At 39.3% G+C, this 22819-nt stretch overlaps 1 protein-coding gene across 5 annotated transcripts in view; it reads right to left on the bottom strand.

The window, feature by feature from the left end:
* arhgap45 (Rho GTPase activating protein 45) overlaps positions 1-22819 on the bottom strand; it is a 47623-nt gene that overhangs the window by 3007 nt on the left and 21797 nt on the right. For 2 of the 5 annotated variants that reach the window (XM_012967502.3, XM_012967529.3), the window contains exons 3-19: positions 12418-12561; positions 12051-12135; positions 11049-11121; positions 10628-10703; positions 10365-10502; positions 9279-9343; positions 5969-6079; positions 4090-4170; positions 3820-3987; positions 3536-3673; positions 2733-2923; positions 2546-2649; positions 2332-2412; positions 2167-2247; positions 1546-1715; positions 1011-1199; positions 692-829 (exon numbers count right to left, since the gene is read on the bottom strand). In XM_012967502.3, coding sequence (XP_012822956.2) covers positions 692-829; positions 1011-1199; positions 1546-1715; positions 2167-2247; positions 2332-2412; positions 2546-2649; positions 2733-2923; positions 3536-3673; positions 3820-3987; positions 4090-4170; positions 5969-6079; positions 9279-9343; positions 10365-10502; positions 10628-10703; positions 11049-11121; positions 12051-12135; positions 12418-12561 — 2033 coding nt within the window. 5 annotated transcript variants of the gene reach the window in all.

Raw genomic sequence — 22819 nt, 5'->3', positions numbered from 1 at the left:
TTTCTGGATAACGGGTTTCCGGATAAGGGATCCCATACCTGTACAAGATATATGTTGGTTAAGTATTCTTTCTGGTGGTTTAGTTTTTCTTTAAGTACCCTTGTAAGAAAAAGTCTGTCCCCCTTACACTCTCCAGCAAAATAGCAGCACGCAAATCATCAATGCACATGGCACATACATTAGTGACTGGTAAGTTCAGGTGACCTTAGTACAGGTATCGGACCCCTTATCCGGAAACCCGTTATCCAGAAAGCTCCGAATTACGGAATGCCCGTCTCCCATAGACTCCATTTTAATCAAATAATTCAGAATTTTAAAACTGATTTCCTTTTTCTATTTAGAAATAAAACAGAACCTTGTAATTGATTCCAACTAAGATATAATTAATCCTTATTGGATGCAAAACAATCCTATTGGGTTTAATTAATGTTTTATTGATTTTTTAGTAGACTTAAGGTATTGAGATCCAAATTACGGAAAGACCCCTTATCCGGAATACCCTTTGTCCCGAGCATTCTGGATAATGGGTCCTATACCTGTACTGATGTTTGCAGCGAAATACAGCTTATATATTTATATTTGTAAGTATCAAGTAAGGATTTATTTCACCAAAGTCTTGTGTATTGTAAAATATTTTTACACAGTAATATTGAGCTGGAACATGTGGCAGGATTAGTAGTCTTATTTTTACCTGGCGGAGGTAAAGTTTCAGGACATTGCTCAGATCATGGGGTGAGGCCTGTGAAAGTTCAACCAATTCCTTTCCATTCTCAAACGCTTGGCATAGCTTCTCCACTCGGGTTTTTACACCATTTACCCTATATATGCCCTGTTAATAAAATTAAGAACATTTTACAAAGTGCTTTCTTTATTAACTAATTTGTTTTCTATATTTAAATTGTGTTTAGGGCAAAACATTACAAGAATATTCCAATGTGTCAAAATGTTGTATAACAGGTAAATACAGTAACAAAGGCTCCCATAAGCTTTAATCACATGATATATATCACCTTCATGGTTAGAGCACGCTCTTCAATCTCTGACACACACTTGCGAATGAGGAAAGGAATGTGATCGGGAGACCTGAGTGCAGTCTCTGAGAAGTCTCTGCCAAAAAGTAGCAGTCGGCCCTGAAGCTTCTTGTGACCACATTGGATTGCCAGAGTTTCCAGGCATTTCTTGTGACAAGCAAGGGAACACTAGAAAAAAAATGAATGAGAGGTATTAAAAAAAAAAAGTGTCAAGAGTGCAAAAGCAAAGATAGGTGGATCTGAGAGCGAAAAAAATATGATTTAGTAAATATGCAGGTATAGCCCAACTTATCCAGGGCATTGCCTGACACACACTGTATCTTTAACCTACATCTACTGCAAAATCATTCCATTCCATTTTGTGGCCACCTTTGTCTATAGAATGCCCACTCTTACCCCCTCTGTTCACATCCCAACCTCCTTTGACTATCAGCCTCAGGCAAATGCAAACAAGATTATCCCTATCATTAATCTGACTTCACCTTATATTTGCCCCTGTTTTCCTTCATCTTACCTCCTCACACTCAGCTCCTTGGAAGTACACGTAGCTATTGCATTCTCGACACTTGCTTGGTGTCCGCAGTTTGCGCAAACGGTGAGTCAGTGCTGCCCTTGATAGGCCAATATTGCGGAATGGGCCAGTAGAATGTGGCACCTCCAAACTGCCAGAAAGTCCATTTATACCTAATAGTGGGAAAACAGGTAATAAGTGGTATCTGTGCAGCATTTGGAAACTAAGCTTGTACAATATTTGGTATCTGCACAGGATTTGGGAACTGAGCTAGTAATATGTAAGATAGTTTAGTTAAAGCTAATAACATGGCAGCTCCTTCTTATATGTAAAATGCAAATGTGCAAATAATTAAAAAACCACAACATGACATGCAATTTTGGGGGTATGATATTCTTTTAAGGTCATTTGTCATAAACAGGAAAAGCTCAAAAGTTTCACTTTGCTTCAGTTTATACATACATTACACTGGTCAAAAAAATAAAGGTATACATACATACTGGTCAAGGATAAGCAATAGGTGAATAGATAAGTGAAGGCTGTTTTAGAATGATAGCACTTGTAACAGCTGCAAGACCCTATGATGGATTTGTCTATGACAAGTGAGAGAGAATGTATCCTTACTTTGCTCAAATGATGCACTCAGCCTCTTCTGATCAACAATATCAATGGGAGAAGAAGGTTGATGCAATTTTTCAGGGAATGCTGGAACCAAGAGACAGCTAAATAAACACTGTAGCTCTTCCTTTTACACTGAAATGTCATTATTGTTTCATTGTAATATTTTACCTGTTCCAGTGTTGCTAACAGCTGGGTCTCCTTCAGTTATTGCAGTTGGCCATGACTTATGTACCTGATGACCTCTTCCTCCTACCAAAATAAAATGTCAAATAGAGCCATCCCAAATTATTCCACATTGCCTAAGTTGGTTGGTTCACTCTTTAATACATTGCCTTAATGGACTCTCCCTTTCATCCCACCTCTTCTGTCCCCCCAGTCTCACCTCTCCTCTCTACAACTCGCTCCTCTCCACTTATCTCCTTATTTTCTGAGGATGGTATGTCTTGAGAATTAAAACTGGATTTACGTGAACGAATGCAGGGAGACCTAGAGAATATCAATTGGAACTGATTAGAGAAATGTATTTAATATTAGGAAAGTTTGCTTTACCATCTTAATAAGCAAGGTACCATGTGATCTGAGGAGTGTAAGGCTGGAAGTCATAAGTCGTCTCTGGCTCATTCACAGCCCCTAGCTGGCGCACATAGGATGCATACTGTTGGCCAAGGTCATACAGCTTGCTGCTTTCACAGAGCGTCTGGAACCCTACTGGCAGGGGAGCAGTCTGCATGTGCATGCTCTGATAATAGGAAATGGTAGCCTGGGGTGAGAGAATATGAAGGATGAGCAAGACAACCAAGAGAATGCAGATGAGCACACTATGAGAATGAAAGCAGAATAGTCCAGTGGGGAATGTTGGTAATGTGAAGGATGATGAAACCTTGGACTAACAGACATATAGAAGACTGGAAAAAGTCAGAATTAACAGAAGGAAATGACAAAAAAATGCTTAAATGGGTGGTTCACCTATACGTTAACTTTTAGTATGTTATAGAATGCCAATTGGCTTTTATTATCTATTGTTAATAGTTTTTAAATTATTTTTTAAATTATTTGCCTTCCTCTTCTTCTTTTCAGCCAAAAGCTATTGCTCTGTGAGGCTACAATTTTATTGTTATTGTTACTTTTTATGCAGGCCCTGCCATATTCATCCAAACCACTGCCTGGTTGCTAGGGTAAAATACACCCTAGTAACCAGATAACTGCTGAAATAGCACACTGGAGAGCTGCTAAACAACAAACTAAATAACTGAAAAGCCATAAAAATGGAAAATGTTGACCTATTGCAAAAAGTCTATCTACATCATACTAAACATTAATTTAAAGGTGAACTACCCCTTTAGGTACAGAACAGAGTGTGTTGTACAAGTACCGAACGCAATATCTGGTCACTCTGTTTGATCAGCTCCTGCAGCTGCCGTAAGACATTCACTTTAACATCCTCCAGTTCCTGCTTTTGAGTTTTGGCATCTGCGATGCAAGTCCGGTAAGTTGCCATTGCCTCTTCTGCCTGCAGGAAGATTGGATAATATAATCTTAGAACTGATGTGGATAATGGGGTATATGCTCTATAACAAGAACTTCAGATATTATTGTGCAGGTGGCAAGGTGGTGCCTTCTATCTATGTTTTTGGTTTTTATCTCTTTTCAACTCACCCTGTTTTTGGCTTCCTCCTCTGCCCTTCTTTTCTTGTCAAGTGACCGGGTACCACTATGACTCTGTTCTTCTTCTGCACGTGTTGCATTGTACAGCGCTCTTTCATGCTCCTCACTACGTTGCATGTACGCTTGACGTGCCTTGCGGAGGTTGCTTTCTGCTTCCATCTATTTGAAAATTAGAGGGTGTCAGTAAAAGAATGGAGGTTGGAGAAAAGTGATTTGAAGAGATTTTGCAAAGGCTAACAATGCAAACAGCAGTATACATACCAACTTGCGCTGAGCTCTCTGCCACTGCTCTTTCACCTCTTTCCTCCGCTTTTCATGTTCTTGACGTCGCATGTTGATAGGCTGCAAAAAATAAGCCAATAGCAGAACTGTGTAGTGTTTAAATGGACCGATTTTAAGAATATATATAAAGATATGGTTATTGGACGGCAGTTAAGAGTTAGGCATAGCATTGCACACAGTGCCAGTGTCTTCTAGAAACTTATGAAATCCAAGCTTGAAGGTCATTTAGAGTGAGACTTGGGGTAAACACTGATCTGTTATACTAGATGTCACTGCGACTGTGGTCGAATTGCTTTTACAACATTTTTATATATTTTTAATCTTATCAGCTATGGTGGGCCCGATACAAAAAAATGTAGTTCATAAAGGAAGGGATTGGCCAGTAAAAGTCAGAAAACCATTGTTTTCTATAAACTGCTACCAGGAGCACCAGGAGAGGAGAGTTAACGTTGTGACTGGGGAGACCATTAGAAGTCCTTCCATTCCTTTTTAATTATACATATATATAATATATATAGTCAGATTGTGTGTCCGCACTCTAAACAGGTGCAATAATATATTATATATATATATATATAATATATATTTGTATATATACTTTTTTTTACCATATATCAAAGTAAGCTTTATTATTTTATGGCATGAAGTGGTGCTGTATTAATTTTCTATAAAAATAAATGGGATTTCATTTGACAAAAATAATATATCTCCCAGGTAAATGCATAACTCAATCATGTAGACAGGGAAGTAATTTGGTTATAATAGGTACACTTGTAGGAAACTTTGCCATTTGAAACTCAATACAGTATTTGCTGTGGTCTAATATGTCATGTACTAGGCTTTGCCTCTAAAGGTGGCCCTGCATAGGCCCACATAAGCTATTGACTATTTAAGGAAATAGATATAGAAAGAAAATATAGGAATTATCTTTACTGTTTAGATAAGAAATTCCTCCAGTAAGGAGCTATCTGCACAGTATTGGTCACAGACAGGCGGCTAATGGGAATTAGGGTGGCCATACACAGGCAGATTTTTGCTGCCGATTTGGGTCCTTTTGGTGACCTTGCCAATTAACAAATCTTATTGTGTATGGCCACCTTTAGTTAGTAGTGAGTCTAAAGGTGGCCATACACGCTAAGATCCGCTTGCTTGGCGAGGTCACCAAGCGAGTGGATCTTCTCCCGATATCATCACCTAAGGGTGGGCAATATCGGATCAATTTCAGGCCAGATATCGGTCGGGCAGGACCGTCGTTAGTCTAAGGAACCGATATCGGCAGCTAGAATCGGCCCGTGTATGGCCACCTTAAGGGCTAAACTCCACAGGAGATTTTGTCAAATGGAGTTGGATCGATAAAACGCACCCTACAAGTCAGATGTCGTTGCATAGGTTAAAATATAATGGGCTATTACAAAAATCTGATGTGCCATCCAACATGACATACCTGTCAGATGCTAATAATATACTTTTTGATGTTTAATGGTTGCTCAACCTCCAATCCTCCAGCAGTTGCTTATCTACAACTCCCAGCATCCCACCAAAAGAAGGCGGCAGTAAGTTGTAGTTCAACAGTAACTGGAAGGTCACAGGCTGAACATTTTTACTGACCTCACTTTTGCCTAAAGGCATTGGCTAGTTTTGTGTCTATTTGATTGGTGGGCGCTTTGGCTGAAGATGATGTATAATTTGACCATGCACACCGAGGGCCACATTGCCTAATACAATTGTTTGGCCAATGGCATGGATCTAGAAAGTAACTTTTGCTTCTCTTACTTCCAAATATTCATTTCATAACTGATATTTATCTTACATTTTTATTTTCAGATTTGTATGTCTATTATACAGTATATCCACATACCTGCAAGAATGTCTGATGCTGAAGAGTTAGTGCTGTGTGAAGTACACCATTTCCATGCTCCAAATCCTGCTCCAGAGCTACAGAATATATAGACTGGAAGGGCATGTGAGTCTAGAAAGGAAATAAATTACATACAAGATCAAAACCTCACCTTTATTTCTAAAATCTAGCCAATACACTCCAGTCTGCCTTCTCCCTGAATGTTATTCAATCTTAAACTCATTCTCTACAGTAGGGTCCACGACCAAAAGTAATTTGAATAATTATAATTATATAATTATATAATATATATTATATTTACACAGTTAATACATGCTATTTAGTAATTACAGAAATCAAAAGTTTCAGCATTTTCAGAACATTTTGTATGACATGAAATTTATCATCTACGGATCATTGTTACAAAGATGTATTGTTTCACAGCATTACGATGGAAAAGAAGTTTAGTTAAGGCAAAATTATTCTTCGAGTGTTGCAAAACGATCCTATTGGCAAATTGCATCTAAATTAAATGTTTTAAGGGAGTATCTTTTGGACAGGGCTCTCTTCACCTCTTGTATCGGTTATTGATCGCTTTATATGTTACTCTGTATGTCCAATGTATGAAACCTACTTATTGTACAGCGCTGTGGAATATGTTGGCGCTTTATAAATAAATAATAATAATAATAATAATAATAATAATAATAAACTGCTGTGTAGCTACAGGGGCAGCCATTCAAGCTGGAAAAAAGGAGAAGAGGCACAGGTTTCATGGCAGATAACCGATTACCTCAGTAGAATACAACAGTGTTTTATCTGCTATGTGCCTGTGCCTTTTCTCTTTTGAATGGCTGCCCCCATGGCCACACAGCAGCATTCCTTATATAAACTATGGTCGTTTTTTCTGAGGGAAACACACCAGTTGTACCAGTGCATGGCAGCAGTACATTACATTCAATACATTGAATTTTATACACTTTGATTTTTTTAGAGCTGATCCAACTAGAGGTCTAAAAATTTAAATATCTTAAAAACCAGTAAAAATAGAAACATTTATGTAAATTGCAAAAGTGCTCAGAAAAGCACCCTGGGTAAAGGTGGTCATACACTGACAGATTTTAAGATGCTAATTTGGCATATTCAGACTGACTCAGTATCTTATCTGCATGTGAATGGACTGACCGACTGATAACTGACTGAAAATTGGGCAGATGATGATTGGGCAAGTTTCAAAATCCAATCAGGACAAGGTCTACATTGGCTTGCTGATGTAGTCCACATCCTGATAGCCTTCATACCTTCATTGTGATTCCAAGGTGGGCATATTAGGAAAAGTCATTCATTTGGCAACCTCGCCAAATGAGAAGATGTTTGCTCAGCTTAAGCTTACATCAGCTCATTTTTGGAGTTTAGATCCACTTTAATAGTTGCAGTTAGAGAGCTTTTGTGAGCAGATTGCAAGTTTAAAGCACCAGTGCATGTAACCTACAGACACACACGATGGTGAAAATATTCAGGTTTGAGGATATTTGCTTGTTGGGATTTGCTTATTTTGGAGCTGGTGGTTTACACAAAATTGAAGACAATCTAACAACAGCGCTCCAGCATATAAAGAAAATGCCTTAAAGACATACAGGCTTTAAAAGTTAATATGTTGTGCCCAAAACTGCTAGATAAATGCATATTCCTTATATTTCAAAGCACTAAAGCTTGGATTGATGCTGTGTGTCCCATGGGGACACTGGTGGACTGGCACCCAAAAGCTGAAGATTAATTAACAAGTGCAACTGTTTTTGTCTGTCAATATTGCACAAAATGAACTATACACTGGCCAAAAATAACCTCTATTCTACAATGTCATGCTATACCCTCTGTCTTAAGAATGTGTTAAAGAGGATTCATTCTCCAACAGGACAGCAATTCTAAAATTGCATCAGTGCTAGGCCTATTTAAAGCTTGAAAATTATCAAGGAGTACAGACTTGCATGGCTTTCCCCCTACAGTCACCACACCTCAAGCCTACTGGGAACAGCTGAAAGGGGAAAACAAAAAACATAATATACACTTTCTGGGACTCTGAAAAGTGATGGCATAATAGTATTAGTAATAATAATATAGAATCTCAAATTCTGCAAATGTTGGACATACCAGTTATAAAAGGACCTTTTGGGCAAATGTGACCAAACTTTTCTTCATTGTATTAGTGATTATGTAATTGTACAAAAAAAATATTATTTGAATAAAAAAACATATGTAAGTTTTACCTGAATAAAGTTAGTTCTTGGTGGTGCACTTTTGAACCCAACTATGTGTGCATGACTGCTCCACCAAATAGACAAGTGGTACAGGTATGTGACCTGTTATCTAGAATGCTTGGGACCTTGGGTTTTCTTTCTGTAATTCTGTAATTATCTTTCTGTAATTTGGATGTCCATACCTTAACCCCCATATGTAACATAAGACACTAAGTTTGCCAAGTAGCAGTAACCCATAGCAATAAGATGTTTGCTTTCAAACAGGTGACCAGTAAATTCTATCTGCTGATTGGTTGCTACAGGTTTCTGCTCCTGGGCAAACTTAAAGGGGCCATACACTTACCGATTTTTGATTGAAAGATCGTTCCCACCCTCCACAGATGTTCAGGGCTGAATCGTCAGATATGAAGGTATAAACAATAGGAATTCTACCTCCTTCTGCCGATTCAGCCCTGAACGTAGATTTTGCTTGGGCGCCTTCAATGGTGCCTGATCAAAATCTTTTAACCCACCTGATCGGCGAGTCAACCGATATCCGCAGCCTTGTGCGATATATCATACGAAACGAAGTTTAGCTTTAGTGCCTTATATTATTATGCATTTTTACAATATAACCTCTACTAAAAAACATTTAAACAATAAATAAACCCAATAGGATTGTTTTGCCTCCTATGGGGATTAATTTTATCTTTGTTAGGATTAAGTACAAAGTACTGTTTTATTATTACAGAGAAAAGGAATTCATTTTTAAAAATGTTAATTATTAGCTGAAGTCTATTGGAGTTGGTTTTCCTATAATTCAGAGCTTTCTGGATAATGGGTTTCCAGATAACAGATCTCATATCTGTATGTGCTGGGGGGATACTTATAATGCTGAATCACCTGCAGGTATCTGGGCCAAAAGTACAACTATATTTTATTTCGCTTGCCAGATCAGAGCTGATTTTTGCTGAAATGCACCACACAATTTCAAGAACAATTGTCTTTTGTCTGTTCTAAACACAAAAACATTACAAATAAAAATAAATCAGTCACTTTTGAATTGCAATTGAGAATAAAAAGTTGTATATTACCTCCTGGTTCAGTGCTCCTTTGTATGCATTAACCAGTTTCTGGAGTCCTTTGGCGTATTCCATCTCTAAAATAAAAAGAAATAATTGAGGGAACACAAATAACTATATACAGAGAATGAATTAGGAAAGAACACCCCACAAAATTTTTTTTTTTTTAAATCTAGGGGAATAATCAAGTTAAAGCTGCAAAATTTGTATATGGCCCAGTAATTCATAGTAACCACAGCTGTGTCCTGCCAGACACTATAGTAAATAGTACCTAATGATACAAACAGGTCTGGGATTCAAAATAGGCCCTGGCATTTCAAGTATACAGAGGCCCAAACAGCCCCCACCTGCCAAATAGTGACTGTCTATGGCATCTTACAGCCGCCCTGGGTACAACTATGCAAATTTGCACCTGCCATGGGATCCATTCTGGCTAAAAAAGTTTCAAGCGTGTATTTCCTGGCTGAAATTCACCCCATGTGATCAGTGACAGGTGGAGTCCATTTCTGTCAATGCATACACACGGGAGATTGGGGGACTGAATCTCCACTGGCACAGAAATTGTTGTGTGTGACAGAAGCCTTAGGCAGAGAAAATAAGATCTGCTGCTTTCTGCCAAGTCTTTAGAATGTACTGACACAGCATCTGACCTTTCAGTGCACGTGTGGGTTGGACATACTTTTTTAATCCATGGAATAAGTTAAAAACTGAAGAATGGATATTAGCAGCACTCAGGCCCAGAGTGGCAACCTGGAGATTCTGGCAAATGCCAGCATTGGTCTGCTGGAAGATGTCATAGACAGTCAGTACTAGTTGTTCAGCAAACTTAAGGGTATAGTACATTGGCAAATTTAAGCAAGTCCCCCAGATATGGCTATGACACCTCCTTGGTTACCTATTAAGTTTGGCTTTTAGATAGAAGAATATTAAATAGTTAAAGAATTCATAATGAAAAATTATAGGGCAGTACAGGAGGAAAGACATATAAGGGATATCGTCAAGGTTATTATCTAGTAGTTAAAAAATAGCTAAAACAGAGTGTTCTAGTGTTAGGGTTAGAAAGAAATGTGGAAAAGTGCCAGTAATCCATCAGCTCACCCAAAATGGTTCTCTTCTCTATATAGTTGCTCAGATCTTTCAGGTATTTTGCCATATTTTTTGCATACAGAAGGGCAGCTTGGACACCTCCATCACTACGCTGTAAGATTACATCCACATCTTCCGCTAAAGCGCTTCCTATAATAATGAATTTAGAATACCTGATGTTGAGAAAAAGAATCAGCACACTCCCTCTGCACACACCTAAATATCCTCCTAACATGCATCCCGTTTTTAGAGAGAGCCACCCCTGCATTGCTCACCTGCTTCCAAATACTCAGGAGCATTAGACAATGCTCCCTCACCCCCAGATAAACCACCACATAGACTTTCCATTGACTGTTTGAAAAAAGAGCAACAATAAGGGTTATACATAGAAAGCCACAAATGGGAATAGGTAACATTCTGAGTGTTTCTTTTAATAGAATATTGTGATCAGTTTAATGTGAGTTTACTGAAGAAATCAAAAGATGGTTTACCAGACTGTAAGAAGTTTAGATTTGGTTCTATAGAAGCAGATATCAGGGTCAATATTAGGTTTACAAAACATTGTATACTTAGAAAGCAATGGTTCAGTGTAGAAAAAGCTAAAAGGGAGCAATACAGAGAAAACTAAAGAACTGCTAAGTGTATTTCTGGTAGCTTGAAAAGCAGACAAGCAGAACTGAAGACATGACTAATCACCTGACTCTGGTCCCCAGGGGGCAAGGATAATAATGTGCTGCTGTCCACCTCCCCCATAAGGAACTCTGAGATCCTGAAAGAGAAAGGTGAAATTAAGAAATTAAGACAGTGACAACATACACACTAAAGTTGCCCATACACGGGCAGATCCGCTCGCTTGGCGATGTCGCCAAGCGAGCGGATCTTTACCCGATATCCCCACCTACGGGTGGGCGATATCGGGTAACATGTAGGCGAATTCGATCGTTTGGCCCTGGGGCCAAACGATCGATTTCTAACAGCAGCAATGGGGCAGTCGGTTCGGGGACCGCATCAACGAGCCGATGCGGTCCCCGATCCGACTGAATTTTCTAACCTGGCCGATCGATATCTGACCAATTTCAGGCCAGATATCGGTCGGCCAGGCCCCTCGTTTCTGCCCCTACACGGGCCGATAAGCTGCCGAGTCGGTCCAAGGGACCGATATCGGCAGCTTCTATCGGCCCGTGTATGGGGGCCTTTAGACCCACTGTCTAAGGGGGGCATTCTGTTTTTTCGGTTTGGGTTTTTTTGTCACTGAAAACACAATTTGGTTGCGTAAAAAAAGAGAATTTGCTACGATTTATCATGTGACGAAGCCACAACAATTCTACACCAGCTAAAACCTGTCGAGATCATGTAGAAGTCAATGGCAGATGTCCCTTTTACAATTGAAAGATCTTTCTTTGCTTTGTGGTTTTAATGGTTTTGGATTTTTTTGACACTGGCTTTTGTGCAACTATTCAAAAAAGTCAAAAAAATGTGCAGGTTTTCATGTTTTTTTCACGACTTTTTCTTTTATGCTTTTTCAGTTTGTATTTTTTAGTAAATGACTGCCATTTATGAAAATGAATTTAAAATGGTTTTAAAAAAAAGATAAAACCACAAAAATTTGAATGTTAATAAATCCCCCAAATGCTTTCTCCTCCCTTTTTTCTAATATCCCTCACATGTCCCAAGAAACCCAATAACTCCTTCTCTTACGTGCTGCTGAAGCATACGGCCATGCTTTCCAGCGCTTTCTCAAAGTCACGCTTATCATTTTCAATGCTGGATTCATAGTGGAAACCTGTGGAAAACAGAGCACTCAACTGAAGAAAGTAGTATAGAAATTTCCTTACATAAGACAGGAGGTGTGCAAAAGATGATGCAGAAGTAGGTAAGGAATTAGTGGTCTTTTGGATAAATCAGTAGGAGAACTTGATAAATTTAAGCATATAAGATTTAATGAAATTCCTCAGACCAGGCTTTACTCTGGAATTCTGGTAAATACAAAAGGGTTTTATGCCCGCTTTCCTGACGTAAAGGTTGTGTTCAAAAGAACCACTATTTGTTTTAAATTCCTACTGACCTTTCACCTTTGAGATGAGGGTACCAGCTGCAGTCAGAGTCTCTACAGTGTTGAGCAGGGGGTACTTGTTAATCACTTGGCGAAGAAGTCTCAGTGCTTCCCCAAGACACTCATGTGCCAAAGGCCGTCTTGTCTCTTTAAGCTCTGTTGGTCACAAGGTGAATTATAGGATTAGTCTCTGAATCAGATAAACTAAATTCTCACAGTAATTAACTTAATAATTGAAAGCCCAAAACTTGCAAGCATTTATCTAAAAACATAAATATTAGCATTTCTAAAAGTCATAATAGGTTATCAGATGCAAAATATATCCTATTCAGTGTTACCCAATGTTTTAAATGTAGTAGGTCAGTTATATTACATACCACATGTCTGAAGGCTGTATTATTTTTAAATATTTATGCTATAAAGTAAACCTATGGAGCTATTAAGAATGCTGGGGCCAACTTCTTACTTACAAACAGTTAAAGCTCCTTTTGCATTTATCAAAAGGGGCCCCTTCTCATCTGTTACTATAGGTCCCCATACACGGGCAGATTGTAGCTGCCGATATCGGTCCCTTGGACTGATTCGGCAGCTTATCTGCCCATGTAGGGGCAGAAACGAGGGGCCTGGCCGACCGATATCTGGCCTGAAATTGGGCAGATCTCGATCGGGCAGGTTAGAAAATTCAGTCGGATCGGGGGCCGCATCGGCTCGTTGATGCGGTCCCCGAACCGACTGCCCCTTGCCGCCAGTATAATTCGATTGTTTCGCCCCAGGGCCAAACGATCGAATTATATATTTTTTTTTTTAACTACATGCTCCCCGATATCGCCCACCCATAGGTGGGGATATCGGGTGCAGATCTGCTCGCTTGGCGATCTCGGATCTCAGAGTGTATGGGGACCTTATGTCTCTCAAATAGGACAAAAGACAGAGCTGCCCCCTCAGGCTAGACTAATTAATTGCATTTCCTTTATACATTGTGTCCCTGTTAATACCCAGCATTACAAAGGCTATTTTTTGCAGACGATTTGATACTTACACTAACTAAACCCCTTTGGTCTTTTTTAGGTGTCTATTGTGAATAGAAGATCACATATATAAATTACAACTCCCGAAGGCTGATTAGCTTCATTCTTAGGGTAAAAACACACAGAGCTACTTAGTAGCAGCTACTTGTCACAGCTACTAAACATCAGAAAATATCCAGCCATAGACAATACTGAAAATCTTGGGGCGAGGACTGCATTGGCTCATTGATGTGGCCCTCACTCCATCAGCCATCATTTACCATCATTGTGATGCGATCATTTGGCTGGATGGAAAGAGGTTGTTTCATTTTTATTAGTTCCTTTATATACTATTAAAGGGGTTGTTCGCCTTTAAAATTACGGCTAGTACTAACAGTAAGATAGTTAGTCAACAGATAACGTAAGTGCTTAGTGATGTCATTTCAGTTACATGACTAACTGAAACCTGTGTATTAGAATAAATAATGTATCCCTGTTGTAAAATATGAGGATACAAGAAGTCAGCTTTGAACTCCATGTCCTGTATAAAGGTGGCACAAAACAGAGATCGTTCCCGCACACCCAGGCTCTCCAAAAGTTCAACGCCCGGTGCTCACTGCTAAAGGGATCGGCACCCTCTGGAAAACCAGCGTAACAACAAAAACAAGTGGCACTCAGAGCTACAAGAAGGGAACAAGCCCTTTAAATTTTTATTGTGCAATAAAAATGTAAAGGGCTTGTCCCCTTCTTGTAGCTCTGAGTGCCACTTGCTTTTGTTGTTACGCTGTATAAAGGTGGCCACACACGTGGCGATTTCCGATCTTTCGTGCGACCATCGGATCGTACAATCGGCCATTAACCTTTAGGGCTGAAACGGCAGATAAGGAGGTAGAAACAATAGGATTTCTACCTCCTTCTGCCGATTCAGCCCTGAAGGCAGATTTTTGATCAAAATCTTTTAACCCGCCTGATCGGCAAGTCGACCGATATCAGCAGCCTCCTGCGATATCGGTCGACTCGCCGACTTGCCATACACGCACCGAATATCGTACAAAACAAGGTTCCGTACGATATTATCGGTGCATGTATGGCCAGCTTAAAGGCACTCAGCATTGTGACTTTATGTGGTAATAAGTCAGTGACTTATTATATCATTCACTATATATTTTGTGTCTTCAGAGAGTTATATAGAATTAAAATTTAACTTTGAGAATGTATATAAAATGTCAATTGAGTACTCAGAACAGAATTCCATTCAGTAACATAGAAGGTTGTCTTACAATACATCAGGAAAGATGATAAATAAGAAAGGTAGAAGAAAAAGACTTACAACAGCACTTTTAGAATGAACAACAGGTAACTCAGAGAAATGCCCTGAGCTACATTTATTTTCCTGGGCCGTAGGGTAAACATGGGCTAAAGTAAATCTTAGGTACCCCTGTATTACAATAGAAGGGTTAATACAACAAACAAATTGCCAACAAATAATGACCTATACAGAAGGTAACAAGTGGGGATGGGCAAGATCAGGAAAGTTAGAAACATGGCACTGGGCCATGCATTAAGCTTGAGGATCCACAACTTTTTATATGTGTAAGCCACATTTAAATGGGAAAAGTGTTGGGAAGCAACACAAGCATGAAAAATGTTCCAGGGGTGCTAAATTAGAACTATGATTAGATATTTGATAGCCCCTATGTGGGCTGGTTTTTATGTAACCAAAACTTGCCTCCAAGACAGAAATTCATAAATAAGCACCTGCTTTGAGGCCACTGGGAGAAACATCCAAGGGGTTGAGCAACATTTTGCTCCCAAGCCACTGGTTGGGGATCACTGTTTTAGCATGTGGCAGTAGCATGTATTGTATCATGAGGGAATGTAAAACTAGATGTGTATAAGCTTCTCTTAAGGAAATGTGTTTTAAGAGATTATTCGAAGGCAGAGAGATCAGCAGAAAGTCAGATGGAATGTGGGAGGAAATGGGTACAGTGAATTATTATATCATTCACTATATATTGGGTACAGTCCTAGCAAAGTCTTAAAGTGGACCTGTCACCCAGACATAAAAAGCCGTATAATAAAAGCCCTTTTCAAATTAAACATGAAACCGAAAATAATTTTTTTATTACCACATCCATACCCATTATAAAAGCATTTTAAAATCCCAGCTGTCAATCATATAATGCCTGCCCCGCCTCTATGCCTTAGGCATAGGGGTGGGGCATATAGTTACTTTCACTTTCAATTCAGAACTTCTTGGATGTCACTGCCCTCCTCACATTCCCCCTCCCTCCTCACCATCTAATTGTGTAACCAGTGTATGGACATGGGTATCAGGTCCCCCCCATACTGGCACAGAAACAAGATATTGGCAAGATGCAATGCCTGCTTTGATAACAGTGTCCACAAAATGGCCCCTGCCTGCTTGCTGCAATTGTGAATTCAAAGGCTGAAGAAAATAAGATAAAAATAATTTATATAGTGTAAGTAAAGTTTATTTTGCTTGCCAAACACAATAGAAAACAATTTGAAATTATTTCTTGAGGTGACCGGTCCGCTTTAAATGTGTGCATGTGAAAAGGCAATGGGTGAGATGTTGAGGAGTGGATCATCATCAGAACATAGAAGAGCAGAGTAGAGAACTGTTTTGAATGCAGAGTTAGTAGTATAAATTTTATCCTGAAAGGTAGCAGAAGCCAGTGCAGAGATTGGCAGGGTTTGGTGAGGTGCGAGACCATGGCAGCTGCATTTATTATGGGCTGGAGTGGTGCTAGTCTCTGATGGGGAAGCCTAATCAATAGACGGTTACAGTACTCAATATGCGACACAATGACAGTGAATTAGATGACAACATTTTGATGGTAACTAGCATGATAAACATAAAAAGCATGTTACAGATATAAAAAAAACAGCATTGCTTTTCCCTCAAATACCCACGAGCATTGTAAAAGAAAAGTTTCTCATTCTTCTTGCTGCTGTAGAACAGGAAAGAGCAAAGATCTGCTAAAGGAAATAGCACTCTACATGATGTTGTAGCTTCATGACAAGGATTTTAGACAACTGCCACAAAATAAAACTGATTCTTAGTGGGCCAACGTGTAAGATGTGTCAGTTTCTAAGATTATGTGTGAGGTGCAACATGGGGATAAACAGGGCTAACAAAAAGATTTTTGTTTCACAAACCTGTTAGGGCCGTGGCAGACAGGGAGATTAGTTGCCCGCAACAAATCTCCCTTGTCGCGGGTGACTAATCTCCCCGTGTACCACAGCCCTTATGTATGGAAAATACACATACACTGGTATTGGCAAGCCTGATAATTTGTATAAGGACCTGCAATGGATGATCCTATTAACCAACACTGTGCACCACACTAAGATGACACCTGAGGCCATTTACCTGTGCTACTGGGGATGACAAATATCCCAGAAATGCCTCCCCCTCTTGAAAGCCTTGAATATCTGCAAGTAGAACACATTACTCATGGCGATCCAGCTTACTTGCAGGAAAATGCCTACCTTGGCATTTTCCCACTATGAAGCCAGATCTAAAACCTTTCACAAGGGGAAGGCATTTTTTGAGAGATTTGTCACCCTGGGGCTTATTTATTTATCAACATTGGGAAAATTTTCCATAAATGACTGCCCAGGTGCAAATTTCCCTGTGTTAATAAATGACATAGTGGAACTGATGAACATCCAACACTAGTCAGTAGTTGGTTTTCCTAAAGAAAGAAGCCTCAAATACATAAACTAACTGCACAAATGGTGGCAATAGGGATTGGAAATGTATTCAAAATGTCTCTAAAAATTCTGGAAAGTCATTCAACCCAGGCTGCATTGTAACATGAACAAGAGTTCATGTTACAATGCAGCCTGGGTTGAATGACTTTCCAGAATTTTTAGAGACATTTTGAATACAATACAAAAGAATATTATTCTTTTGCAATATTAGGAAAAACCTGGTTCTGAAAAGAAAAAAGGTTGACTAAACAAAAAGTTGGCAGGTTATGTCATGCTATCCAGTAATACTTATTCATATCTGTAAACACCTCTGTTACTAGCAACATGATCCCAATTGTGTTGTCTTTCACCATGCTGAGTTTAAAAGTGGCAATACACAGGCAGATTTCAGATGGGTCCTTCAGACCGATTCAGCAGCTTATCTGCCCATGTATGGGAACCCCCATGGGCCTACAGAACCAATATGACCTAAAATTGGCCAGATCTCAATCGGGTAGGTTTGATTTTCCCATTGTATTGGGGACCACATCGGCTTGTTCATGTGGTACTTGGTTCGATATAATCCCTGTTTCAATTCGAATTAGCCCGATATCATCCACCTTAGGTGGGCATATCGGGAGTAGATCCACTTGTTTGGTGATCTTGCCAAATTAGTGGACCTTACCATGTATGGGCACATTTACAGGTAAGGGCTCATTTGCAGATAAAGTGGCAACTTGTGCATGTCCCTGCAATAAGTAACCCCACATTCATTAAAGGTACTTGAATCAAAATGCGCTCCTTGCGCTTCTGCATAGTTGCGCTCTATGTCACTCAGTCCCTCCTCCCTTTCTTCCTGAATCTAGTGCTGTTGCACCTATTGACGCAGGGGAACCCTTAAGCTACCATCACCTCCTGACCAAGCAATTGAGCTCAAAACTGCACTATACTCACTGCATCCTGTACCCTGTAGTGCAGGGATCCCCAATCTTTCTTACAGTCAAATGTAAAAAGCAACACAAGCATCATAAAAGTTAATGGAGGTGCCAAAATTGGGCTAAGATTGGCTATTAGGTAGCCTCTATGCACACTGTCAGCTTACATGAGGCTTTATTTGGTAGTAAATCTTGTATATATTCAACCAAAACTTGCCACCAAGTCAGGAATTCAAAAATAACTACCTGCTTTGGGGGCACTGAGAGCAACATCCAAGGGGTTGGTGAGCAACATGTTGCTCACAAGCCACTGGTTATGGATCCAACTTGTCATCTTTCGTGGTAACCTTGCAAGTCAAACTTACAATGAACCTCAACTTTGACTGAGTTTGTATGGGTATATATGTATCCAAGTAAATAGGCAATGAAAAAATATTAATTCAATGAAAGAATACCAATGCAATCACAGTATATAGTTTACAATAAAAAATAGATTAGTAGTAAAAGCAGAACAAAAGATTAAATCACTGGCCAAGTTGTTAGGTTGTTGGGGCACTATAACTAGGCATCACTAGGCATAGTGTCTTTAACCAACTAATTTGCACCAAGAGAATTGCACAGTAATGTTGGTATTGATGCCTTGCTGCAGAAATGACACCATTCTCAAACAAAATCTATAACAAAGGCTAATTTGTTAGTGGGGCCCTCTATTCAGCAGGCACCAGCAATAATGCTGGAATTCTGAGATTAATGAGATTCTGGAATTGATTTAAATTTATTTTAGGACTATGCCCTTTGTACTTGTGTTGGTAAATGAGCCATTAATTCTAAGATATTATTTCAGAGAGATATTTATCCACATTCCTAAACTTGAATGAATTCATTGATGTATATGAATTTTTGTGCATAAAATATTTAAATACTGGAAATTTTTTGAGTAAAAAAACATTAAACTACTTCCTTACCCATGTTACTTACTCATGTTTTAGAACTATTCTGAAATCACAACTGAATCACTTCATGTGATTCTTATGCAACTTTGTTCAATACATTGCTGACTTTGTGAAAGAAGTGGCATTCAGTCGGTGGAAGGGGATAGTGTTCACGAGAGAATGTTCAGGGACTGGATGGCTTGGGGGAATGTTTGGCCACAAACAGTCTGATTGGATCAGAGCGTGGCCACACATGCAATTGAGATAAGCATTTTTGTCGCAATTCTACCCACCACCCAAGATGCCCAGTCAGGCAGACAGCTAAGAACCCAAGCCCCCTTGGGGCCCAGCCAGCTAACTAGTATGGGATACCCATGTTTCTGTCAGTTTAAATCACCTTTAATATGTTATTGCAGCAGGCATGTGCAAATACTGTATATTCATTTTCTGGTGAACTGACACCTCTTTCTGATAAGCACGCCCCATCAACCTATGCAATAGTTTCATCTTAGCACACTGACCACTCAGAGGGATAATGTTGGTCACTTTTAACCATAGCAGACTGACTTCAAGTGTGTCCTGAACCAGCTGGCCAGAGATCTTAGCAAACAGTCATTAATTTAAGATCAGATTTGTCACCATACAATATGAAACATACGTCCAAAATACAATATAGTAATATAATATAGCAGTAATATATATATACGTTTGAAAAACAAAATGAGCACAGCTCTGGTGATTAATCGTTGACAATACAGTTATTAAAGAAAACCTTTGAAAATATGAACAGACCATTGTATCTATGGTACTACATCCAGTGTGCATTCAGATGTGAAGGGAAGTCAACACTCTTATTTACAATCGTCTAAACACATTATTTGCCTATTCTGTCTGAATGTTCAGAGGAGGCATTAGTAGGTTAAATAATGGTCTCCTAAAGCATTGTCCTTAAATATTGACAATACATACAAGGGTCAGTCAAACAGAGCTGATCACTGGTAATTGAAGTTAATTAGCTTTCTTGCACCCTGCTTACTGAAAGCTATCCTGCTGACTTTTTTTGGTTTCGATTAGTTTCTGCAACAGAGAAAGAATTCTGTAATTCTCTGCACATGAGGGTGTAGCTCCAGAATAATGCTGCAGACCTATGCAGAATTCTAGATTACTGAGTGAGAGGGGGCACTGTCAGCTTTGGTCTATGTTAAGCACCTGGGTTATTTTGCAGAGACACTGTCCCCGGAAATAAGCACAAGCTGGCAAATATGCAACCAGAACACAGGCCACTATGTACGAATTATAGACAGATATCAAACTTGCCAGTTGATGTGAACTGAAACTTCCATGATTTGACTTTAGGGGGGTCGTGGGTACTGCTGTCCACCACAAGAGAACCTGCAAGTCTGACATCTCTGCAAAGTAAAAATAACCTTTACTGACAAGTGAAAAGTTTCTTCTCATGTCTGTTACAAATATTCTAGCACACTTTCAAATCAGTTTAAATGCAACTCTGTTGTGTGCACCCTGCTGCAAGAAGTAGGCAGCAACCAATTCTATGTTATAGAGTAAAGTCAGCTGGGAAAAAGTAATTGATTCACCAACCATTACAGCAATAATCCATGACATACCAGACAAGTAGCACTGTGCCTTTATATTATCATGAAACAACCAGGTGACATCTTATAGGCTACAGTATTCCCTGTATATACTCTGTTTACAAACAGATACAGATTGTGACAAAATAAATCTCTATTGCCTTTAAAAAAGTAGAGCATGGAATGTAAAACACACATCAATAAGTTTCTGAATTTGTCAGTATTTTGGATGGATTTTAAGATAACAATCTATATTGGCATGAGAAAATGCATTTGAAATACCTTGCATTCCAGTTATATCACAACAATTTACTCTTTTGTTTCAACAGGTGACTCAGATTTGGCGTATTTGCTCTCCCTTTTATTCATCCAGTTTTGAAGGTTTTTCCCAGACTTCGAAGAAAAAATCCCTGTGCAAATTGCATTCTAATAGAAGCCATAAAATCACAGTTTTGTGGCAGTCTCCTGCACAACTCACAGGTGTGTATATTTTTATCCCAACATCACAAAATAGGTCTGTAATTTTATCAGTTTAAAACCTGATACAAATCCCATTCACATCCTGCAAGACTATTTAGCAGTTGATTTATCTGCGTCCTGCAGACTACATTGGAGTCTATATGGCCATGCACTATAAATACAAATTAATTGCCAATTATTCATTCAGTGGGTGTGAGAAGTGAAACTGTATCCCCCTAAAAAAAAGTTTTTTATACTCACCTTTAGGAGGCTGCAAAACTTCAGGGCCTGCATTACATGGCTCTCCCAAAATATATTCTATTCTGGAACATAGACACATTGTGAAAGGCGTAGAAGTCACCAGCTACCCCGTCATAACTTTTCAGTAGCACAAGTCAGTCCAGCAGACTCACTGACCTTCTGTGATAAACCGACTGGTCAGCCTCTGTCTACTCCCTAATTCATTAACACCATGAGAAAAAAATATTGCCTCTCACATGAAACTCTGCCTTTCCTTTCATCCTTTTTAATTTTGTCCTCTCCCTCCCTCCTTTCTCTTCTATTAAGGCTGCTCTATCCCTCCTCCCATGCCCTGCAGGCTGCAGGATGCTTTTGGGATGGGGGAGGAGAGGTCTCTTTCCACCTATTCAAAGCATACGGTCAAGCTGTATAAATACAGCATACAATCAGTCAGAAGAGTGTAAGGGAGGGGGCTTGATGAGAGAGAAGTTCAGGGGATTACACTAGCTCACATACCAGAAGGTCCAGACCCCCCAGTATGAGAGAATTACATATTTAATGAGAACTACAGTTTCGGCTATATTCTGTTCTATGCCTGCCCTGATGGGTAAAGGGGAAATCACCTTTCATAAGGACAAAGCACGGGTTAAGTAAATCTGGCTATATATGAAAAGATCTTTACCCAATATGCCCCCCCTGAGGTGACCACAATGACAGGAATACAGGCCATCAGGGCGACAACTGCATCAACCAGCCAATGTGGTCATTGCCCCGAGGAAATTTTTAAACCTGATTGACATCTCTCCAATTTTTGGCTAGATGTTAACTGGGTAGGCCTGTCGGGGACCCCATGCATGGGCAGATAAGTTGCTGACTTGGATGGAGGAAGCTGAATCAGCATCTAAAATCGGCTACCTTTAGACTTCAATCCATCTTGTCCTAATAATCCCCAGTTAAAAAGGCAGGAGAAAAAGTAATTTTTGCCTGCCATACAAATCCCAAGTTATGAGGTGATTTTGCATTACAAAAAAAGCAATTACCGTCGGAACCTGTTCTAGTGACCTGTAGTTAGGAGGTCACTGTTTAAACAAGTCAGAAGCACTCCTAATCATTTCCGGTCTGGGGATCCTGCATATTTAAGCACCCCATCCTGAATCTGCAATACTGATCTGGTCAGCAGATCACCATCCACAAAATGTTAAGAAAAAATTCAGTATCAAAATAACCTGCAGCAAGGGTATCCATTTAAATAGAAACTTAGTAGAGTTTGAGCTTGTTCTGATTACAAAATTCTGCTGCACTTTAGAGAGAATATGCAATATTTACTTCAGTCCCTGCCCCTATGGAGCTTACAGCCTAAGGTCCCTATCACATTTAGTTCAGTTCTGCGTTATTGTCACACACATTCACATGCAGTGGTCAATTTTATCAGGAGCAAATTAACCTGTCTATAATTGTTTTGGGTGTGGGGGTTAAGTAGGTCTTTAATCTAAAAAATAAAAAAAGACCAGTTACTATAATATGTGATT

This window comes from Xenopus tropicalis, chromosome 1 (genome assembly GCF_000004195.4).
Source record: "Xenopus tropicalis strain Nigerian chromosome 1, UCB_Xtro_10.0, whole genome shotgun sequence".
NCBI classification, from domain to species: Eukaryota; Metazoa; Chordata; class Amphibia; order Anura; family Pipidae; genus Xenopus; species Xenopus tropicalis.
Note: the sequence above shows the minus strand (reverse complement) of the source record. Positions and strands in the feature narration are given on the sequence as shown.